Source organism: Arachis hypogaea, chromosome 14 (genome assembly GCF_003086295.3).
Source record: "Arachis hypogaea cultivar Tifrunner chromosome 14, arahy.Tifrunner.gnm2.J5K5, whole genome shotgun sequence".
Taxonomy (NCBI): Eukaryota; Viridiplantae; Streptophyta; class Magnoliopsida; order Fabales; family Fabaceae; genus Arachis; species Arachis hypogaea.
In genome coordinates this window covers 29,737,310-29,760,128 of record NC_092049.1, presented here as the reverse complement: position 1 = coordinate 29,760,128, position 22,819 = coordinate 29,737,310, and the positions used below count along the sequence as shown (strand labels likewise).

General features: G+C 37.3%; 1 protein-coding gene across 4 annotated transcripts; it reads right to left on the bottom strand.

Moving 5' to 3' along the window:
• Window positions 1-7,219: 7,219 nt before the first annotated feature.
• LOC112741902 (tRNase Z TRZ1) lies at window positions 7,220-19,532 on the bottom strand. 4 transcript variants are annotated; one of them, XM_025791079.3, is made up of 12 exons: window positions 19,041-19,532; window positions 17,792-18,037; window positions 17,428-17,513; window positions 17,141-17,260; window positions 16,002-16,220; window positions 15,427-15,589; window positions 15,256-15,326; window positions 9,982-10,077; window positions 9,017-9,130; window positions 7,985-8,053; window positions 7,825-7,899; window positions 7,220-7,714 (listed from the first exon to the last, which is right to left on the bottom strand). In XM_025791079.3, exons 5-12 carry the CDS (start codon window positions 16,209-16,211, stop codon window positions 7,640-7,642), a joined length of 873 nt encoding a protein of 290 aa, XP_025646864.1. In that variant the 5' UTR covers window positions 16,212-16,220; window positions 17,141-17,260; window positions 17,428-17,513; window positions 17,792-18,037; window positions 19,041-19,532; the 3' UTR covers window positions 7,220-7,639. The 4 variants fall into 4 exon arrangements, with proteins under 4 accessions (XP_025646864.1, XP_025646866.1, XP_025646865.1 ...); XM_025791081.3 differs by lacking the exon at window positions 9,982-10,077; XM_025791080.3 differs by lacking the exon at window positions 17,428-17,513.
• Between the last annotated feature and the right edge of the window lie 3,287 nt (window positions 19,533-22,819).

The window sequence follows — 22,819 nt, the reverse complement described above, 5'->3', positions numbered from 1 at the left end:
TAGAAAAACGACGTCGTTCGAATTCGAAAATTAGCATGGCTCGGTATGGGTTTTATAAACTGGCCAAGTCCGATTTTCATCAAAACCGGACAGGTCAGTTCGGGTTCCACTGGATCTGATGTAGGAAAAGTCTGCTAGGTGACTCAAACCCAGTCAAATGACCGAGTGACTGACGAGATTCTGAAAATCGAACTGATTATCAAACCGTTCTAATTACTAATTTACTAATATACTGGTTCAACCAATTCAACCGTAGTTTAATCAAAATAATCATTTTATGATAAAATAATAAATAAAAGGGTTAACCACAAAAAATGGTCCCGAATTATTCAAACGCGGACCAAAAAAGCACCCGAATTTACTATCGACAAAAATGCCTTTAAATAATTTTAAAACGCGACAAAAATGTCCAACAGTAAATATATATTTTCAAAAAATGTCTTAGAGATTGAATTTTGATGTGATTTTTTGCAAGTATAATTAAAAAAATGAGATATTATTATTCTTAAAATTTGGTGATTTTTTTCTAAGTATATAGTTTTTTTGTGATTTTTTAAAGTATTATTAGTTGTTAACAAAAAAATTACAGAAAAAATAACTTAACAAAAAATTATCAAATTTTAAGGATAATAATATCTCATTTTTCTAATCATGCTTGTAAAAAATCACATCAAAATTCAATCTCTAATGTATTTTTTGAGAAATACATATCTCTAATATATTTTTTGAAAATATATATTTACTGTTGGGTATTTTTGTTGTGTTTTTAAATTATTTGAAGGCATTTTTGTCGATAGTAAAATTCGAGTATATTTTGTGAACGTTTAAATAATTCAGGGGCATTTTTAGTGGTTAACCCTAAATAAAATATAAATAAACACACCAAAACAATCATAACCTAATATAAAATTTAAAATATCTAAATTAAAGAACAGAAAATTTAACAAATTAGCAAATTAATAATTTGAGAAGAACATACTAACCCAATCAACTCAAAAATAATAATCGATACACTAACAATAACAATTTAGCAAATAAACGAGAATAAGACTTGAATAAAAAATCTAACAAATTAAATTACAACGACCTAACAATTTAGCAAATTAATTAACAGCAGTAATCCAACAAATTAACAAATTATCAACAATAACCTCAGCAAAAAATAAATTAATAACCTTAACAAACAATAACCTCAACAAAAAATAACCACAGCAAAAAAAATCATGAACACTTGAACAAAAAATCAGAACAGCAAACAATAACCTCAGCAAAAAATAAATTATTTACCTCAGCAAACAATAACCTCAGCAAAAAAAATCATGAACACTTAACAAAAAATTAGAACAAAAAATTAGAAACATGGAACAGAGCAGGAAGCAGACGCCGAGGAGATGGCTGCGAAGTACAAAACATGGAACAGAGTATTACTTATCGGCGGCGAGGAGGAAGGCGAGCAACGACAACGACAGAAGACGTGACACCAACGAATATGTAACATCCTAAATCTTTGAAAATTAAGTAGTTAAATTATTTATGAATTATTATATTTATTGAGAATTTTATTAAAAATTTATTTTTTTAAAAATAATTAAATTAAATTTTATGATATTTTTAATTTAAAATCTATTAAAATTTTTAAATTCTTTTTTATTATAATGAGATAATTCGAAAAAAATAACAAAATTATTATTATTATATCATTTAATTTCCTTATTTCCTTCCTTTGGCCGAAGCCATTAAGAAAACATGAATAAACTTGTATTAATGCATATATATATATATATATTCATAACATGAGATCTAACTCTCCTCCCCCCCCCCTCCTCTTATTCATTAATGATAATCATTACTTTTGCTTCATTTATTCATTTCATTCATGAAACCATTTGGAAACAAAGAAAGAAAGAACGAAGCCATAAGAAAAGAAATAAGAAGTGTGGCTTATAAGCATATATACATACATATAATTATGACACATGCCCTTTCATTTAATAAATCAATGCTACTTAATCAAAAATCATTATTATTCATCTTCCCTTCTCTTTGTTTATCACCGAACTTGACAAGAAAGAACTTGACAAGAAAAGAAAGAAAGGAACCGAGAGTGATGAAGAGTGAACCGTGACTTTTTTTTATCTTTCGGCTTCGATTTTTTGCGATCTGTAACTCAAATAAAAAAATCTAATCCGATAAAAATGTTCGTATTCTCCTCCTCTACGTGTTGGTATCACTTTTGCTCAGTGAAAATTGACGGTGACGTAGTTTGCCTTTCTTTTGTGTTTGGCCGATTGGAGTTCTAGGAAGCACAGACGATTTTTGACGTTTTCTTCTTCGGCAACTCGATCAAAAAACTTCTCCGGAGCTTCGAGTATTTTGATTTCGTACGAAAATAGGGTTTGGTAATTTTATAATAATTAAATATGAATTTGATAAGTGAATGTTAGTTTGATGATTATTAGTTGAGTTTGATTAAATTTATGTTTGTTGAATTATTATTGTTGCTTGTGAGTTCGGCCATGAAGAACAGTCCAGATGGGGTTATTTTGATGTTTTTAGGGCTGTTGTGAATGAGAATTATTGATTAAAATGGATGAGGTTTGATGGCCGAGAGATTAAATGAAAAGCGGCCAAAAGTCGGTAATAATAAAGCTTAAAAACGGACTTAAAACTCAAGCTGAAAACTTGAAGAATTTTGAAAACAGGGTTCAGTCCTTTGGTAAAGTTATAATTAGGGAGATAAAATTTATATTTGAGATTGAAATAGTAATTTAATAAAAATTGTAGTTTTGTAATTATATACGTTTTGGGGTATTTTGGGTAATAATTAAGAAGTTCAGGAATAAAATGAATATTTTAGAAAAGATGCAAAGTTATTTTGGTAATTATGTTGTATGTAAGAGTATTTTAATAAATTATAAAATATATTGGGATAAAAATATAAATATTTTAAAAAGTTCAAAGATTTAGAATAATTTATAGAAGTTTAATAATAAAGTTTAAGTTATAAGTTTTGAGTAATAAAAAAATTATTATTGTTGTTATTAATTTATTAAGATTATTATCAAAGTATTTTTGAAATATATTATACAATAATTTGTACTATAACAAAATAGAAGAGTTAAATAGTAACCTACTTAAAAGCTGTAGAAAGATGAACCTAAGTAGAGAATCTTATGATTCACTCTTCATAAAACATCTCGGGAGAGATGAAGGAAGAGTGTGAAGATGATTTCTGGTATTATAACAATGAAAAGAAAAGAAAAAAAAAAGATTAAAAGAATCTAAAAAACCTCTGCTACAGGAGAGCAGAGAGCAGGAATAAAAGAAACGAAAGGAAGAACGAAAGGAAAAGGAGATAAGTAGAAGTATTATTTGGCATTGAGAACGAGTTGAGATGATTGTGTACCTGCTGAAAATGAGTAGAGATACATCGGCCAATCCAAGGGATGGTCGCACCTGTAAGACAGAGGTTGCTTACAGAGGTTATCTTTGCATACATCGGCTCAAGAGAGTCACACCTGTAAGACAGAGGTTGCTTATAGATGTTATGGCACTGAAAATCAAACTCAGACAAAGGTTATGCATCATACTTATTTGCACATATTTGTTTGTGAGTGTGTTTTCTGTGATTGTGGGTGTGCTAAATGATTGTTTGAATTCTGTGTTCTATAATTGTTGAATTGGATTGTACTTTGTCCACTATTATTGCTGACCAAGTATATATAAAATGAATATAACTATACACCCCGACCCTACTAAAAACTCCCCAGTTCTTACCACTCATTTCAGCTACAGGTGTAAAGGTTTAGTGCGGAGTTACAGGAGTATAGAAGATTATGTTCACGAGTTGAGTTGCTAGAATTTATTTTTCCCTCGTCGTTTATTGTTTTTAGTTTTTAGAGGGGTAGGATTTGTTTTTGAGAATCTTGGAACAAGTCTATGTATTTAATGCTATGTGAATATATATACCTTTGTGGTTAAGTGGTTTAAAATAAAGAATTTTCGTTTTCTTAATTAAAAATTTCGGTTCGTATTCGCAAAAGCTCAGTATTAAATAAATATAGTATAAAATTAAAGGAGTAGAGGTAGGTGACACTAGACTTTTAGTGCGATCATGAGGTGCTAAAAGTTAGGGTGTTACAGAACACACAGAAGACAAGCTCAGCGATGACAACGACGCGGTGGGGGCTGCGGTGGTCAAACCAATCGCTGCGGTGGCTGCGGGATGTGGTGGCGGCGGGATGCAGTAGCTGCGCGATTAGTGGCTTCTATGGTTCTCAAAGAAGAGAGGAGAGATGAGTTTGTGAAGAAGTTGGGTTACGGGGATTGATTTAGGCCTTTAGGGTTCAGATTTCAGTTTTGCGTTTTGCCGTTTTTCACTTTTTTCTTTGTTTTTTTTTTTTAAGGATAAAACGGTACCATTTGGAGGATTTATTTTTGAACCGAAAAGCTTCCAAAAAACTGGACGGTTCTACCAATTTACCGGTTAATCACTGATTCGACCAGTTTTATAATCGGTTTCTTGCCAAACGGTTTATAGGCTTACCCGGACCGATTTAGTGACCGATTTTCAATTAACTCAGTTAAATCGGCCTGTCCTGTTCGATTTTCAGAACTATGGTTTCAACTTTGAGTTTTGTTAATTTTAAACTGCAGAGAAGGGGAAGAAATGGATTTGGATGCCCTTTCTTTCTTTTAAATTCAAAACGTGGTTGATTATTGTAAACCAATCGGATCTTGGTTCGGTCCAATCGGCTAATTCCCAACCGGTTTAGTGATCTATAAACGGTTTTTAAAATTTCAGCTTTTTTCTTAAGACCGAACTGCATAGGTGTTTGGTTCCAATCGGAATAATCTGACTATCCAATTCTATCCGATTTTTAAAACCATGATTACTGAGTTTTCAATAGATCTTATAAGGTCCGATACTATGCCCAAAACAACGCCGTTTCAATTCTTGAGCCAAAAGAATAAATTTCATCAAATATTTAAAAATATAACGAATTCCTTATTAAAAAAAGCAATTGTGCGTAATATTATAATTTGAAAAGTTATAAATTTAAAATTAAAATTATTTAAGATTTACTAGTATTTTTTTATTCGACAAATTCATCATAATTTTTTAAGAATTTATTTTATTTTTATTTATAACTATTTTGTTTTAAGTCGAGTTTTTTAATCCAATATTAATTCTAAAAGCTGGTCTCTAGTTGACATTTTCCAATTCGACCAGCCAATCAGTTTTTGTATATGTAGCGTCTAAAAATGTGTAAATCTCTCGTATAATATCTCAAAATATGTAAATCTATGCTTTAACATTTTTATATTAGTCACTGTTCATTAATTAATCAATTATAAAGTACGAATAAACTATCATTTTTGATAATCAAATATTTGAATGTTGAAAAAACTAATTCATAAAAAAAAAAAAAAACTAACATTGTATCTGTTCCGAGATAATACGTAAAACCAAGGTGATATATGCCTAGATGCGAGGTTTAGATTTCTTTGGATGAATGTTTCAACTTGTTCGCCAGGATAGTGGATCTGTTTGATGTCTTCGTTTGAACGGTGGGAATACCACAAGGGACTTCGATGTTTAAGTTAGCAAGAGTTTTAAACAAGTCTAAGTAAATTGGGATTGAGAAATACCTAAATTTGATGGGGTATTTATAGAGGCAAGTGATTACTTAGCCAGCACTCATAATCCTCCTCATTTACATCAGTGGACAGCTTCTCCTCCAATATATGAGAAGTTATCTCACGTTAGAGTAATGGATGAATTGAGACGAGTAGTGGGTTGACAAGGTCTTACTTGTCGTCCAAGTCGGGTCGGGTGGGTCGATCCGTGTGGTTAACTAGCACAATTTGTGTGAATCTGTTGGGCTTTTTTGGATTCATTATTGAAGTGAATGTTTATTTGGTCTATGGTTTTGGCCATAGTATAAACAGTGCCCCTACTCGTGATTGAGCTTACGAAAATTGGGATTTGAGCAAAGAAGGTTGTCATGTTGTCATTGTGCCTATTTGTTAAGAAGTTGTATAGATTCAAAACTTCTTACTTTGATACGTCAGTATGCTCGACATGATTTTAAGCAATGTAGTTAAACTGCTCGACATGATTTTAAGCAATGTAGTTAAACAACTCGACGTGATTTGATGGGACTGTCACTTCGTCTTTTCATAATTGTCACTCTTCTTCTTCCAAGTTCCTATTTTTCTTTGTTTCCATTGGTGCTTCCAAGGTTTTCAGGCGTTCTTTGTTGCGTTTCTTGCCACTTCAATTTTAAGGTGGGTGTTTTTTCTTCTTCCTTCTCTGTATGCATTGTTGTTTTTTTCCATGCTTTGTTCTTCGTGGCTTTGTTGCATGCTAGTGATTCCTTTATTGTTGATCTTTTATTTATAAAGAATGTTTCTGAATTTCTGGGAATATCTCCATGAAGATTGTTGGTTTAAAGGTACTTGGTAATTATAAATTGTTGTTTCTGGCAAGATGATGTTTGTTGCTGTGAGTGGTTAATCTTTGTTATTGTGCATGATTTTTTTGGGCTTACCTTGCCCCTAAGGGGTACTGTTGTTGCCTTTCATTTCTCTTAGAATCTCGATGAAATGAGAGGGTTTTGTCATTATTGTGATGATCTCCACTTCTAAATCTTGAATCAGATGGTGTGTGTCCATCTTATTGCTGGTCATCCGCTATTTGTCAAAGATTAGACTCAGTCCCTGACAATGGTGCTAATATTCCGAGATAATACCTAAAACCAAGGTGATATGAGTCTAGAGATGAGGTTTAGACTCTTTTGGATGAAGGTTTCAACTTGTTCGCCGAGATAGTGGATTTGTCCGACGTCCTCGTCTGAACAGTGATATGGGATACTTGTAAAAAACTTTGATGCTTAAATTAACAAGATCTTTAGACATTTAAATGAATTGTGATTGAGAAATACCTGAATTTGATAATAGGTGATTACACTCTCAATTCTCTTCATTTACAGTAGTGGACAACTTCTCCTCCAATATCTGGTGAGTTATCCCACATTAGAGTAATAAATGAATTAAGGACAAATATCTGGAATAGTGGGTTAACAAAATCTTACTTACCATGCAAGTCAGGTTGAGTATGGTTCACAAAATCCATGCCTCAAGTAAATCAAGTAGATCAACCCATGTGGTTAACTAGCACAATTTGCGTAAATCTATTATACTTTTTCTGGATTCCTTGCTGAAGTGAATATTTATTTGGACCATGATTTTGGATCATGGTATAAATCGTATCTATAAAAAATAAACTTCATTTGACGAAAGTACCGAAAACTGAAAATTGATTAAAATTACAGACACCCTGATCAACGACTTGGTAACTGGGGCCTAAAGCAGCCGACTTTGCCTTGCATTCCACTGCTCATTTTCCATCAATGACAATGTGCAGCTTGCCTATGACCACTTGCTAAAAAAGCGGATGGATAGTTTTAAATTGCACCTACAATGGTGGTTGTGGTTGTGACGTGATGCAAAAATTGGGATTAAAATGGTATACATAGTAAAGGTTGCAATTTCCGCTACGGTTCCAATGCAGTTAATGCCTAAACAACAATCTTGTGACCACATTGGTTACTTGAACCAAACTCCCAACTTCTTGTCAGAAACCTTCGGTAAGTGCAAAAGTTCGACCAGCTAGAGGGGGTGGCAAACCAGTTACAGCTTCTTCAATTTCCTGCATAGCATATGCAGCACAAAGATATAGCAACATTCTCCCAGGATCCCAATCACAAAGGCTTTGAGAGGTTGAATATATTGTTTTCAAGATTAAAGGTAGCATCTTACCTCCACGGTGTAACGCGCTGAAAAGTGAATCAAGAGGATTGCTCTGTTCTTAAACCGTTCGGCATATCCAATTATCTGGAAAACAACAGTCATAATAAATAAATTGCCACTGAAATTTACATGATGCATTTACTGCTTTTTGTTGCAGTATATAGCATACCTCAGACAGATGCGTGTGTCCATAATCTTTGGCATGCTCCACAGTGATTGAATTGTTCACGAAGGTACACTAAAAGAGAAAAGGAGAAAAGCCAGGATTAGTTCATTGAGGTTGCAAAACTACAATCTAATACTAATGTTGTCGCACAATGAATTGTAAACATTTTGCTATTCTATAACTTTGTCATATAAGCATGGTCTTGTAGGTGTCTATTTCTTCTTACATTACCATCTAAACTTAACCATTTATCAATAGTGCTTCTAGAAACTGTTCCATTTATATTTATTTTCCTCACTAATTACAATCACCAACCCTCACTAATTACCATCACTAACTACACATCATATATTATTTTTTATTTGCTCACTCATCATCACTCTTAAATCATGGCCACAATGTTTCAACATTAAACTTCTATAAGTAACACTTACTACACTTGAGTTATTTCATCCAATGATACATTCAAAGATTCGTATTGGTATTACTGTAGAAATTTAAAGTTCGTATTACACATTTACAAAAGTTTCAGTCCATTGTTATTAACTTTTGAGAGAAGCGAATTCTCAAACTTTTTCCAACAACATATGCGTTTACACAACATTATTCCAACTAGGAAACCAACTTTTTCGGTTAATAACTGACAAACAAAAAGAATCCAAACATAGTCCTTTTCATCCAGAGAGAAAGAACGAGAAAGAGAGAAAAAGAGAACGTTAGTTGAATGGAAAAATTAGTTTACAAACTCTTTCCAAATAACATATACTTGTATTTATTTTTTTATTCATTCTAAATAAATATTATTTTTCTTTCATTCTATGCAAGATTACTAAATTTATCATTAAACTAACACATACTTTCTTTGTTTCAAATAGAAAAAAGTATTATATACTACTATTTTTCAAAAAAATATATATCCATCTTAATCTCACACATTACATGGGTCTAAGTCCAATCCATAAAGAATTATGAAACCTAGCACACAACATATTCAATGATTTATAAGTTTAAACATGTTGGATAGACATCGTTCACCTCTATGACAAGAATTCTAGCCCGCAAAACATCAGTGTTACTTTCATCAACTATGAAATCTGACATGGTGTCTCCCGTGAATGCGATCTCAGGTTCTGTCAAAGTGTATGTTATCTGCCAAGAACCAAGCTTGATGATTGTCATGCAAAGTGAAACCAAAAGATATAACAGATGATCCACCACAACTTCTACCACAAATAGAGTGCAGTTGAACTTTTCACCAAACTTCCATGTAAATGATGCATGGATTATAAACAATATTCTTAAGCACAAAAATTAATTTAGAGAATCTGGCTCAAACCAAGAATAGAAAATGGTATCTATGATTTATACTATATCGCAAACTGTTGGTATCAGTGTATCTCAGTAACAATAACATGGATTTACTGAGTAAATGTAGAAAAAATCTTAGGAAAACAAATACAGATAGTTCCTGGTATTCAAGGGGATCTGGTTTCTCCCCACAAGTTCATTTCCTTTTATACTGTGCTCCTAAAGAATTAAACTTGCCATCAACCCAATCTACCCATGAGTTGGTAGGTTGTTAAAATTTGAACCCACACATTGCATAACACTCCTCTTCCTCGTACAATGGCCCACACAAGCTACAGAAAGCTCAGTGCTTATGAGAATAAAAAATACTGAACAACAAATAACGACTCATTTGCCAATGTACTGCAAGAATATAACCACACTAAGTAATATGTAGTTCACCATTTTGAAGTTTAAGACCAAATATAAACCATACAAACATTATGTTAATAGTCAGCTACTAGTTATAACCTCCTCTGTGGCCATGGCCACCAATCACCATTCCATTTTGTGTGCATTTCATTCTTCTTATCAAATACAGATTAACAAAAGATACGGAAAAAATACCAAACAATTGGGACAGATAGAGCACCATTAAAACTGCAACAATGTACATGTTTCGAATTGTTGACAGTAGAATAGTGAATACTGACCTCCACACCCGAAGACTTCAAATTCTTGATTTCATTTCCGGAAAGACCAATGTACTCTGGTTTAAGTTTCTGCCTTACATAGTACAGTATATAACCCTGCCCCAAAAGAGTGCATATTAATTAGATTAAATGCTGATAGGACCAGCAATAGCAGAATGATCAAGCTTTATTGATACACCGGGATGGCCAATTAGCTCTCCCTAGAAGGTTCTACACAGCTGGAACTACCAGCTCGGAGAGAGAGAGATTCTCTCCAACTTCTAACAGAATTCACAACAGAAAAACTATCCTCCTTCAACTAACTATAACCTAGCTATTTATAACAACCTATCAGCCAGCTGGATATCCTAACAACTCCTAAAACACTTCTACTTGACCTCTACTTACCTCTCCTTTTGTAACACAGTCCAAACCTGTTAGTAGTAGGCGCCTCTCTATCAATACTCCCCCCTCGGACAACCACCTTGTCCTCAAGGTGGAGCTCCGGAAAGGTGGCCCGCAATGTTGCCGCTCGTTCCCAGCTGTCCTCACAAGGAGATAGGCCCACCCAACGCACCAAATACTCCAAGGCCCCATCCTCTGCAGTTCGCGATGCCACAATCTGGGATGGTTGCATCACCAGCTCACCATCCTCAGCCAGCCCTAGTGGAAGCGTCTGTACCTGCTGCTGCGGCGGGACAGCCTTTTTCAACTTGCTAACATGGAAGACTGGGTGAAGTCTGCACTCTTGAGGCATGGCTAACCTGTATGCCACTGCCCCTATCCTCTCAACCACCTCAAACGGTCCATAGTACCGAGGGCTTAGCTTCTCATTGACCCTCCGCGCTAGTGTCCGCATCCGATAAGGTTGCATTTTCAAATAAACCCACTCACCCGGTTTGAACTCGACATCCCTTCGATGCCTATCCGCTGCTTGTTTCATCCGCTGCTGAGCCTGCACCAAGTGCATCTTCAACTCTGCCAACACCGCATCCCTGGCTGCGGTCAATGCTGCCACCTCCTCAACATGCGATGGAAACGTCTCTCCCCGGAAAAGAATAGGTGCCGGCACCCCATAAAGTGCTTGAAATGGAGTTGTTTGGGCTGAGGCATTGTAAGACGTATTAAACCAAAACTCCGCCCATGGGAGCCACTCCAACCATTTCTTCGGGTTGCCCCCCACAAAGCACCGCAAATAAGTCTCCAAACAGCGATTCACCACCTCGGTTTGGCCATCGGTTTGCGGATGAAATGCCGTGCTGTACTTCAATTTTGTCCCTGCTGCTTGGAACAGTTCGGACCAAAACTTACTCATGAACACCCTATCCCTATCTGATATGATTGACTTGGGGAACCCGTGTAGTTTAACTACCTCTTTAATAAAGGCTAGTGCCACCTCCTTGGCTGAAAATGGATGAGCTAAGGGGATAAAGTGAGCATATTTAGTCAACCGATCGACCAAAACTAGGATAGTGTCCATGCCTTTGGATTTTGGCAATGCCGCCACAAAATCCATCGTAACGTGCTCCCAAACTCGCTCCGGGACTGGTAGTGGCTGCAACAGCCCCGCCGGTTTCATCGCTGCATGCTTGTTTTGCTGGCAAGTGTGGCAGCCCGCAACATAATCCTTGATCCGTTGCCTCATGCCGCGCCAATGAACCGCTGCTGCCAGCCGCTTATAGGTTCGAAAGAAGCCTGAATGTCCACCCGCCCCGCTGTCATGGGACTCAGCCAGCAAAAGTGGGATCTGAGAAGAATTTAAAGGCAACACTGCTCTCCCTTGATAAAACAGCCGACCCTTGTGTAGGGAACACCCTGGATAGTCATCCAGCCCCTGCTGCAGGGCGATCACAATCTTTTGTAGCTCTTGGTCGTGAGTCACCTCCTCTTCCACTGTTTCCCAGAGGTTCATATGTACTACTGAAATCACCCTTGCCCTGCCTTATTCTCAAGGCCTGGCCGGTATCGGATCTCAAAATCCAAGCCTAACAATTTAGTAGTCCACTTCAAGTAAGTTGGGTCCTCGAGTCGCTGGTCCGTGAGGAACTTCAGACTTCTCTGATTTGTGAGAACAATAAAATGGCGACCCAACAAGTAATGCCGCCACTTTTGGACAGCGAAGACAATGGCCATCAGCTCCCTCTCATATGCAGATTTTTGTTGGGCCCTTGGAGATAGTGCTTGGCTTAGGAATGCTATTGGCCTGCCTTGCTGGGACAGCACCGCACCCAACCCCTCACTCGATGCATCCGTTTCCAAAACGAAGTCTTGATTGAAATCCGAAACTGCTAGAGTCGGTAGGTCTGCCATCAGCCTCTTCAATTTCTCGAAAGCCTCCTGTGCCTTGTCATTCCATTCAAACGCATTTCGCTTTGTCAACTCCGTTAACGGCTTGGCGATTACCCCATATCCTTGCACAAACCGCCTATAATAGCCGGTAAGGCCCAAGAATCCCCGTAAAGCTCGCTGGTCCGTAGGCACCGGCCACTCTAGCATCGCTGTGGTTTTGTTAGGATCCGTCGAGACCCCTTGTGCCGAGATAATGTGGCCCAAGTACTCCACCGAGCCCACTGCGAACGTGCATTTCTTCTCATTCAACACCAGCTGGTTCTCCACTAAAATCTGAAAACTTATTGGAGATGAAGGGCATGGCTATCCATATCCTGACTGTAGATGAGGATATCATCAAAAAAGACTAAGACAAATTTCCGCAATAGAGGCTTAAGAATGTCATTCATCAAGGCTTGGAAGGAGCTAGGGGCGTTGGTCAAGCCGAAGGGCATGACTAGAAACTCATAATGGCCCTCATGAGTGCGGAAGGCGGTCTTGTGGATGTCTTGATCCCTCATCTGAATTTGGTGGTACCCCGATTTTAAATCCAGCTTAGAGAAAACTGCAGCTCCCGCCAATTCATTGAGTAGCTCATCAATGATAGGAATAGGAAATTTATCCGGCACCGTAATACCATTTAACGCCCTATAATCGACACAATCTCCAGCTGCCGTCCTTTTTCTTCACCAGCAATATCGGACTCGCGTAGGGGCTGGAGCTTGGCCGAATTATCCCTGAGGCCAGCATTTCTCGTACCATTAGTTCAATTACTGCTTTCTGATGGTGCGGGTAACGATAAGGTCTTATATTCGGAACTGAAGCTCCTTCTATCAGTGGAATGGCATGATCATGGCAACGATGTGGTGGCAGCCCTAGTAGTGTCTGAAACACCTTAGCATGAGAAGCCAACACCGATTCGATTACCTGCGGCACCTGCGATACTGTAGCCGCTTGCAAAGTCATGGGCCACAGCTGGACCATAAATCCTTCTCCCCCTTCTTGAATGGACAAAACTGCAGATTGAAGGTGCATACCTCCATAGCACAACTCCGGGTCCCCTTGCAATGTAACCATGCTGTCCCCATTCTGAAATCGGAGGCATGATTTTCTGAAGTTTGCGAGAACGTCTCCCAACTTATCTAGCCACGCCAGTCCCAGGACAAATTCTGCTTCGTCAGTTGGGAAGATGAAGAAGTCTTCCTTGATTGCCACTTCCTTGAATTGGAGCGTGACACCCAAACACCTTCCCTGTCCCCCTTTATTGGTACTGTCTGCAGTGTATGGTTCGTCACAGAGGAAGCATTCCCCCTTGGCCCGCTTAGCTCTATATTCCCCGTTGCTGAGATGTCTCAATCCGCGCCGTTGCAAGGGATCCGTCGTCGACTCCACACTGTTGCTTGCTGCAGAGTTGGACGCTGTAGCAGGGTGCACCGCTTTGGTGGCGGTTGAATTGGCAACGGCGAAGTTGGGAGCCAGTGATTTACCGCGTCCCGATACCCCCCGCAAGGCAGCGTTGCGGTTTTCAACCTTCTGTGCCAGTTCCATTAACTCGTCCACTGACTGGTATGGGAATAGTTTACATTCTTCCCCCACCTCTGGTTTCAGCCCATTCAAGAAGAGATCCATCAGCAATTCTGGCGCAATTCCGCGGAGGGGCCGCGCGTGAAGCATGAACTGGTCAATGTAGCCCCGCACTGAGTTCGTCTGTTTCAGCTTCAGCATCGCTTGATAAGGGCTCTGTAGCCGTTCCGGTTGAAAATGGCGTAGCAGCGCCGCACTGAAAAACCGCCACTGCAGCACCGGCGCCGTCGCCTCCCACCACCTGAACCACGTGAATGCCCTTCCTTCCATTGCAAAGGTAGCGACCGTGAGCCATTCCTCCTCTGGCACTGTGCGCAGCAAGAAGAATTGCTCCATGCGTTCAACCCAAACCACCGCGTCATCTCCACGGAAGATCGGGAGTTCCAGCTTTCGCCATTGCTCCGGCGTGCCGCGGCTTCCGGCCGATGAGCCTGCTGCCAGGTGCGATCCCGGTGAACCACGCTCATTCCGATTAGGCGCGCAATTTTCGAACGCATCTATTCGGGAATCGAAGCGCTGTAGCGTCTCCTGCACCGATCGGAACATCTCCATGCGCAATTCAATTATGTCAAATCGTGACTCCATTTTCCTCGATCTCAATTGCACCATTCAGCGTTGGGATCCTCAAGCTCTTGATACCAGTTGATAGGACCAGCAATAGCAGAATGATCAAGTTTTATTGATATACCGGGATGGCCAATTAGCTCTCCCTAGAAGGTTCTACACAGCTGGAACTACCAGCTCGGAGAGAGAGAGATTCTCTCCAACTTCTAACAGAATTCACAACAGAAAAACTATCCTCCTTCAACTAACTATAACCTAGCTATTTATAACAACCTATCAGCCAGCTGGATATCCTAACAACTCCTAAAACACTTCTACTTGACCTCTACTTACCTCTCCTTTTGTAACACAGTCCAAACCTGTTAGTAGTAGGCGCCTCTCTATCAAATGCATATTAAGTTTCTGTCTTACATCAAAATGCTTTTGGTTTCGTAGAAAGGGTGTTGCTAAAGGTCATTCAAAATTTATCTGGTGAATATGGTGACAAATGGAAATTTGATAAACATAATTTTTAAAGCTATTTTCAAGACTTAAATTAAAACATAGATGATTTTAACTTAAAAATAAACAGGTTTGAAACTTCAAATATCGAGAGGATCAGGTAAGAGATTACAAAATAATAAAGCCTTTCAAAAGTCATCTGCTATAGTGCCTCTCGGAATTGCCAATGGCACATAAACTGCAATGAGAAAGCATTATCAAAACAGCTACTCTCAGAGTGCACCAGAACCTAAAGCTACATTTTTTAAACAATGCCCTAGTCTATAGCACTAAGGAATATATAGCTTATGACTCAAGCAGCGATTGCTGGTCGGGTACCTGGCTGGATATAACATGGTAAGTCCGAAATGCTTTTACTTTAAGATCTTTTCTCAAATAAAACTCCTCTCCTGCAAATGTAAGCCATGTATTAGCAACTACTGCGCATGATTGGAATAACTCAAAACCTTGGATCTTAGTTGCATAAGTTTGATTGCAATTAACCATTACCTACATCTAACCCAATCAAGTTGTGCTTGAGCTCTGAATGGTCCATTTTCCTATGGACTTCAAAGAGTTTCTCTACATCCTCTTTTACTGAAATTGGTACAATAATTGTTGGTGGCTTCATACGGTACAGGCCACGTGTGGCAACATACATCGGTAGTCCTCCCTGATAAAACATTTGTATGTCACAAGACAGAAGTTCAACAACAAATTAATTCAGCCATACATTCGCTAGATAAAACCCCGATGCAAAATATTAGCATAAAGGGCAGCTTGCCGCACAAGCATCCCCGTTAATGCAGGGTTTGGGGAAGGGCTGCACCGTGTAATGTACGCAGCCTAACCTGATAATTACATCAGTGGCTGCTTCCACGGTTTGAACCTGTGACCCCGTGACGTTGAGATCACACGGAGACAACTCAATCGGTTTTTCCAAGGCTCCCCTTCAAAGTATTAGCTTAAACAATAAACAAAAAATTATTCATATACTGGTTTGATAATATTATCACAATGTGATACATGTGCAACAAAATTCCAAACAGGATCTCATGCATGCATTATGCACAAAGAAGACTAACTATGTGATCCATGTGCGCATGGGAGATCAACAGAAAGTCTTGGGAAACGGCGCGAGGTGGGCAGCGACCAATGTCGAAAGCTACTTTAAGAGTGGGAAATATGATGCAAGTTTCATGGCCTCCAATGGACAGACCCCCAACTGGGTAACCCTCAATATTCAGATCCTTTGCTTTCTTTGAAGAATTTGGCTGCTCATTTTTTGGCTCCATAAACAATAACTGATATAACAGAAAAGAAGAAAATCATAAGAGGAAGTAACAAGAGATCAGAACAATTAGTATAGGAACTCGAACCATTAACTTAAAAGAAGATAAGAAATAGAAGCCTAATCACAGAGTAACTTAAAAGTATATAAACGAATGATTCAAATTCAAATGAAATAGTATTAATCTGTTAAACAACACCGTAATAGTCTAGTAGAGGCACAATATGCACATAACATAATTGACAATCCAAATTCAAAAAACACACAACACAGTGACACAGATTTAATCTTATTCAAACACAAAAATCACGAAGCGAGTATGAACACCTACGTGCCATTTCCGTAGTCGTGGAGCTTTTGGGCCTAGCAGCTGTGGCGGTGGCCGGAAGTGTGCAAGCCTTTTTTTTCAGTTTTTTTTTGGTATTGAGTGTGCAAGAGCCTCTATTTTAGTACTTGGGACTTATGTTGGTTGGGCCATTGGGGAAGATGGGATTGATTGATGAAAAAGAGTAATATTTAGAAAAATCACAACACTCTTTTTTTTTTTTTTAGTTTAGATCAAGGTTGCAAGAACCGAACCGATCAAATAACTGGTTCAATAGTCCAACTAAGATCGAATCGTGGTTAAACCGATTTAATTAAATATAAAATAAATTATTAAAAATTCAAAATATAATTTTCAATTCAATGATTTTTAAGCTAATAAAATTCAAAATTTTACAATTTCACATAATAATTAGTCCATAATTTATTATTAAAAATCACAAACAAATTCAAACATCAAAGTTTATAACTAAAAAAAAAAAAATCAAAACGCACATAAATAACAAACACAAACTTACCCAGAAAATCATCACATCAGCAACAAAAATTCAGAATCACAAAAAAATTCTAATTAAAGTAATCAGCAAACATTTGAAAACACAAACTTACACAAGAAATTTCTAATTAGCTTCTCCAATATTCTGGCAACAAGCATCAAGAATCACATCCGCATATGAACCAATCTCAAACATTTTTTCCAAGATGTCCAAAACAAACCATCCCCTGCCCCTGAAAATCGAATAAGGGAAAGAAATTTACCAATGATTGACCAACTTCTATTTTAACATTCAAACCTTCTAAACAGTTCTCATAAAAAATTAGTACAACCTCAAAGAAGAAACTACAAGTCTAAAACCCAACTTCATGTTTCAGTTGCAGTTACAACAACAGCATACCTTCACCTCCGGCGACCAATGATCAATGGCACTCAGCGAACTAGGAATCACAAATCCACAAAACTTGCCCAAAAGAGGATAATAACCTATGACAACAAAACCAATTCAAACCTAGCTCAATTCTCAGTGCATCACAAAGGGACAAAATAGAACCAAGGTTCATTCTTTTATCTTCCCCTTTGTGGTTGAACAACAATAAAATCTCTGTAACACTAGTTGCTCTGGAGAAACAAACCATACTCTAAATGAATCATATTAAAACATAAGTAGCACCCTTTTCTACAAAATGCGCTTTACAATTTAAAAGAAAAAAAAAACATGATTTTGCCAATTATGCTGAATTCAATTGATACTCAATTTGAACCTTTTCGAACTGCAATCTGAGAGGCGATGTCGGCGATTGCAAGGCTTCTGAGAGGGAGGATTCAACGGGAGGGAGACAGCGACGACAACGTCTGCCAAGTGGCTGGAAGGCGACGATTGCGACGGCAATGAAGGCGAGAGCGAGGAAAGCGAAAACGGACAAGCTTTTGCAGGCGAAGTGAAGGAGACGACGGCGGAGAAGGGGAATGCGGCGGCTGGGTAGGAGGAGAGCACAGCTGGCAGATAGCTGGGAGAGGAAGAAAATGATTTCAGAGAGTGACGTGAGTGCGTTTAGGCATAGTTATCAAAACTGAACCGGTAATTGACCCGGTCATACGACCGGATCACCGGATTACTGGTTCAACCGGTGGGTTGCTAATTCACCCGGTTGACCCGGTCATAATTAAATAAAAAATCTAAAATTATAAAAATAAAATTAAAATGAAAAATTAAAACTTAAAATGTATGTCTTCATAAATATATTACTAACAATCAAATATCAATTCTAAGACATAACAAATGATGCAAAAAATAATAATAAACTAGTCAATAGTACAAAATACTTTCTCAATTTAAAGAACAAGAAAAAACAAAAGATAACAATCAGTAAATCAAATTTAAGAGGTGATCTAAAAGTCGGTATCTATATCTTCATAAAGCAAATTTGAAGCCTGACCAACATTTCCTTCATTTTGATTTGCATCTATATCTACATTTGTGTATCTTTCACAAATCGATACAAAAAATAATTAATTCATAATAATACAAACAGAAAGTATGGGACAATAATTTAACTGAACAATTGCAGAGAGCATGAACTTCATTTTCAACAACAAATTCAACTATAATAATTTTTAGCTACAAAAGATTTATCTCGAGATGATTTACAGATTTACAACAACAAAAAATTTAGATAAGTGATTATTTCAGCAAGGCAACAATAGATTCAATATCCAGTGATAGATAATAGGTAACAAATTCAACATGATTTACAGATTTACAACAACAAAAATATTTAACTAAGTGATTATTCAGCAAAACAGCACCAAATTCAAGGTTCAATAAACTCAGTAATGATTATCGGCTAAGTGATTATTTTGGCAAGTCAACAACAAATTCAAGGTTCATGATAATCCGCAACAAATTTCAGCAACAAATTCAACTTTCAACAACAAATTACTTTCAGCAACAAAATCAAAGTGCAGGGATGCAGCAACAAAATTGAAACAGAAAGAATAGGGGGAACTCACCAAATCAGGTTGCGCAAAGAAAGCTGACGACCAAGGAGAAGCTGATGGCGAGGGAGAAGCTGACGGCAAGGCTCGAAGCAAGAAGACGACAAAAATTTTGTTACCGGCGACGAAGAGCGCAGGGAAGGCAGAGATCGAGACCAGGTGCGAGACAGAGACCGTGAGAAGCAAGAAGACGACGACAACCACCACCCGAGGGACCAGATGCGGTTCCGTCTGCTTCTGCCGCCGGCTAAGCGAGCACAGGGAAGGGAGAGCTTGAGCTGACGAGAGCTTGACAGACCGGAGACGAGAGGTGAGAGACCGGAGATGAGACAAGCTGACGAGAGCTTGAGATCGTGGGAGAGAGTGACGAGAAACTGAGAAAGAGAGTCTGAGAGAGGAGATAGCGTTGGGGGCTGCGGGTGATCTGTAGCAACTACGGCTTCAGAGAGGGAAAGGGGAAAAAAGGGGGAGGGGCGATGGAACGCTTCATTGAAAAAAAAAAAACCATGACCCTGTCCGGGTCAAATAAACCGGTCGAGTCGCCACTTTGACGAAAACCGGCCGGGTCAACCTGGGGTTCAGCGAGTTTGATGCATGATCGGTACAACGAGTGGTTCGGCCCGACCAGATAATTGGGTGACCGAATTTCTGGTCGAATCGGCCGAACCGGATTCGATAACTATGGTTTAGAGTGAGATTGTTTGAGAGGAACTGTTTCTTCTTTTTTTAAAAAAAACTTCAAACGACATCGCTTTTAGGGTTTTAACTCTGAGCCGAAAATCTTAAAAAAACTGGTTCGACTCATACAGTTTATTTAACAGTTAACTGCTAATTCAACCGATTTTTTCTTTGGTTTTTTGTTAAGTGATTTCTTATGTCATTGAATTTACTGAAAAATTAGTTTTCGATTAACTTAGTCAAACCGATTTTCAAAACTATGGTTTGGAGTTTAAAATTTTTAATTAAATTCTTGTAATAAAATCAATTTAAATTGGTCGAGTGATTATGTTGTCCGCTTAAACAATTGTTTGGGGTTTGAATTTCACCTTAAAAAGCTCAATTCCATTTTTTCTATCTACGAAAAGAGTTCGAGAGCTTATCTTCTGATATTTGAGAATTTTTTTCCCCATTTTTGTACACTTAAAAAATTAAGGAAATTTATATTTTATTTTTTCTAGTTTTATTCTATTTCATATTTTTAATGATAAAAAAGTGAAGTGTGTGCTTGTGGATTCATTTTTGAGGTTTCCATAGTGTTAGATAAACAAAAAGAATTCTATATAATTTGACCTTAAAATTCTTAATAGAAACATTTTTTGTGTAACTTAATAAGCTAAACAAAAAATAAGAAAGAAAACAAAAGTCAAGAACTACTTAAATAGAGAGACGGTTCTACTTAAGACTATTTTCAAATTCGTCACAAGGAGAGAAAAAGTTCTACTTGATGGAGTTATAACTCCATCACCATCTTTGTCATAGTGTCCGCCACCATATTTGCATCTCTCATAATCAAACTAAACTCAACACATCAAATCCAATGCATAATATCTTTTATTTTGAGCACCAACGGATCAATAAACCCAAAACTATCTTGATGATTAGTAGCAAAATTAAATGCCTCTTCACAATCCGTCTTCTAAATAACATCTTATTGACCCGCATTCCAAGCTAGCAAATAATTTTCCTTACTATTACTCTTAATCATTCTTAAACATCTTCTTTGTCAACACTCGTTACAATCTCTCATAATGCAAGCAAAACCAATATTATCACCGGAGCCAAAATAACTAGTATCACAATTAATCTTAAAAGTACCTACAGATGGAAGATTCAAAAAATCACTTAGAATAGAAAGGAGGAACATATGTTGTAATTCGAAAACACTTCTAAACTCCTTTGCTAAAGTCAGACAAATCACTTTTTTCGGAGGCCAAGTCTCATGAGGATTAAAGATGTCATTATTCCTTACTTGCCATATCTGCCAAAGTTCTGAAAAGAACCTAAACGGATTCTTTCTGCTATGATACAAGAACTAGTTCTTTAAATCCAAATGTTGACAAGAAATATCCAACCTGTGATACAAACTAAGCTATCGGACAATTTCGAATACAATATAAAACTGACTAGAAAGGCATCTTGGGCACCTATCCGATAATAAAATTCCTCTTCTGAAGCGAAAATTTATAGTAGGAAGAGTCTCACTAAGACACAACCAAGTCAAAAACTTGTGTTTTTCTAGAATAAGCTGGCGTCAAAGCCAAAGCCAATTCCCCACTCCTCCTAACTAAAAAGCTACTTACACAACCACAAGTAACCATTGCGTGAGTCATAGACTTTGGATGTAACCCCAAACCAATGCCAACCCGCTTTCGGACCCCGTTTGCACATCTAGATTATAAAAAAGAATGTTATCTTTCAAATTTTGAGATGCAGGGAAATAAAGAGTCTCCAAATGCCACATATCAACTGACCAGATATCCTAGTTTGAATAAAAAATGTGAAACATAATCTATCTCATAAGATAATTGCTCTTCTCTCTTCTAGCTAGAAAAAATTTTGGTTCAAATTCTCAATACACCAAGCAAATTCATCTTTCAATATTTTTTAAGCCTTGCAAAGGCTCTTCCAAATATGAGAGTTCTTGTTCCTAGGACAATCAAAACAGTCATTTTGAAATGATTGGTATTTGATATCCAATAATTAAACCTATAACTTGGTTAGCTGATAGGAGTAATATAAGCATGTTTAAAGGTTTTTTTTTTTTTTTGAAATAATAATAAGAGACTTCAAAGAGAGAGAGGGGGGAGAGGGAGAGGGAGAGAGAGAAGAGAGGGGGGGGGGGGGTTCTTACAATGAGCAATTGCTAACGTTAAATTATTAATATGTATAAGCAAATCCAACTTCAACAGGTTTGCCTCACTTCTTTCATTTTCTTTGGGGTACATTATGACAATGAAGCTTGAATCTAAACTATTCCTAGTGGCTCACCTGTTAGGTTTGCTTCACTTTCATTATACAACAAAAAACACTATATATTATATAACCTTCTGTTAAAAAAAATAAATAAAATAAAATGAAATGGTACTAAAAAATCTCTTAATTATTCAACCTTTTCCCCTTAACTTAGCTATGGGCACAAATATAACACATGGTTCCTTTGCACCCTTTGCTCTGTGGTTTTGAACGTCAATTAATTTAACCTTCATGCTATCTAGTTTAGCCTTCACTTTGCTAAGTCTTTCAAATTCCAACTCTGCTGCCTTAGAGTCTCCTCCAAACACAAATTCCATCTTTCTTTTCTTTTCTTGTAACAGCTTCTTCAAGCCAACATCATCACTCTCTTCTTCCAAGTCCTGAAAAGATAATGTGAAAATTTTCGAATTATGGTCCTTCTTCAAGCCAACATCATCAAGGCATCTATGCTTGTAAGGGGTAATCCAATCCAATCCAATTCAATTAAAACCATTAAACCGATTAGAACTGCAAAAATTTGGATTGAATTTGATCTTACTTTTAACATACTACATGGATTGGATAGAATTTCAGATTTGATTTTCAACAAAATCTTTACTTTCATCTTATTATGCACTCAGTTTATTGCTTTGCCAGAGTTTGTTTGTGCAGAAAGTTACTTCCAAAGCACCAAAATGCATACAGAATGTGAGATTTGTGATAATAGGTAAGTACCTTGTTGCCATTTTCTGCTGTCTTAGCAGGAGATATTTCCGGTTGCCTTTTTTTCCAAATACTGCCAGATGACTTCACTTTCTGTCTATCGATAACACCGTTACCAT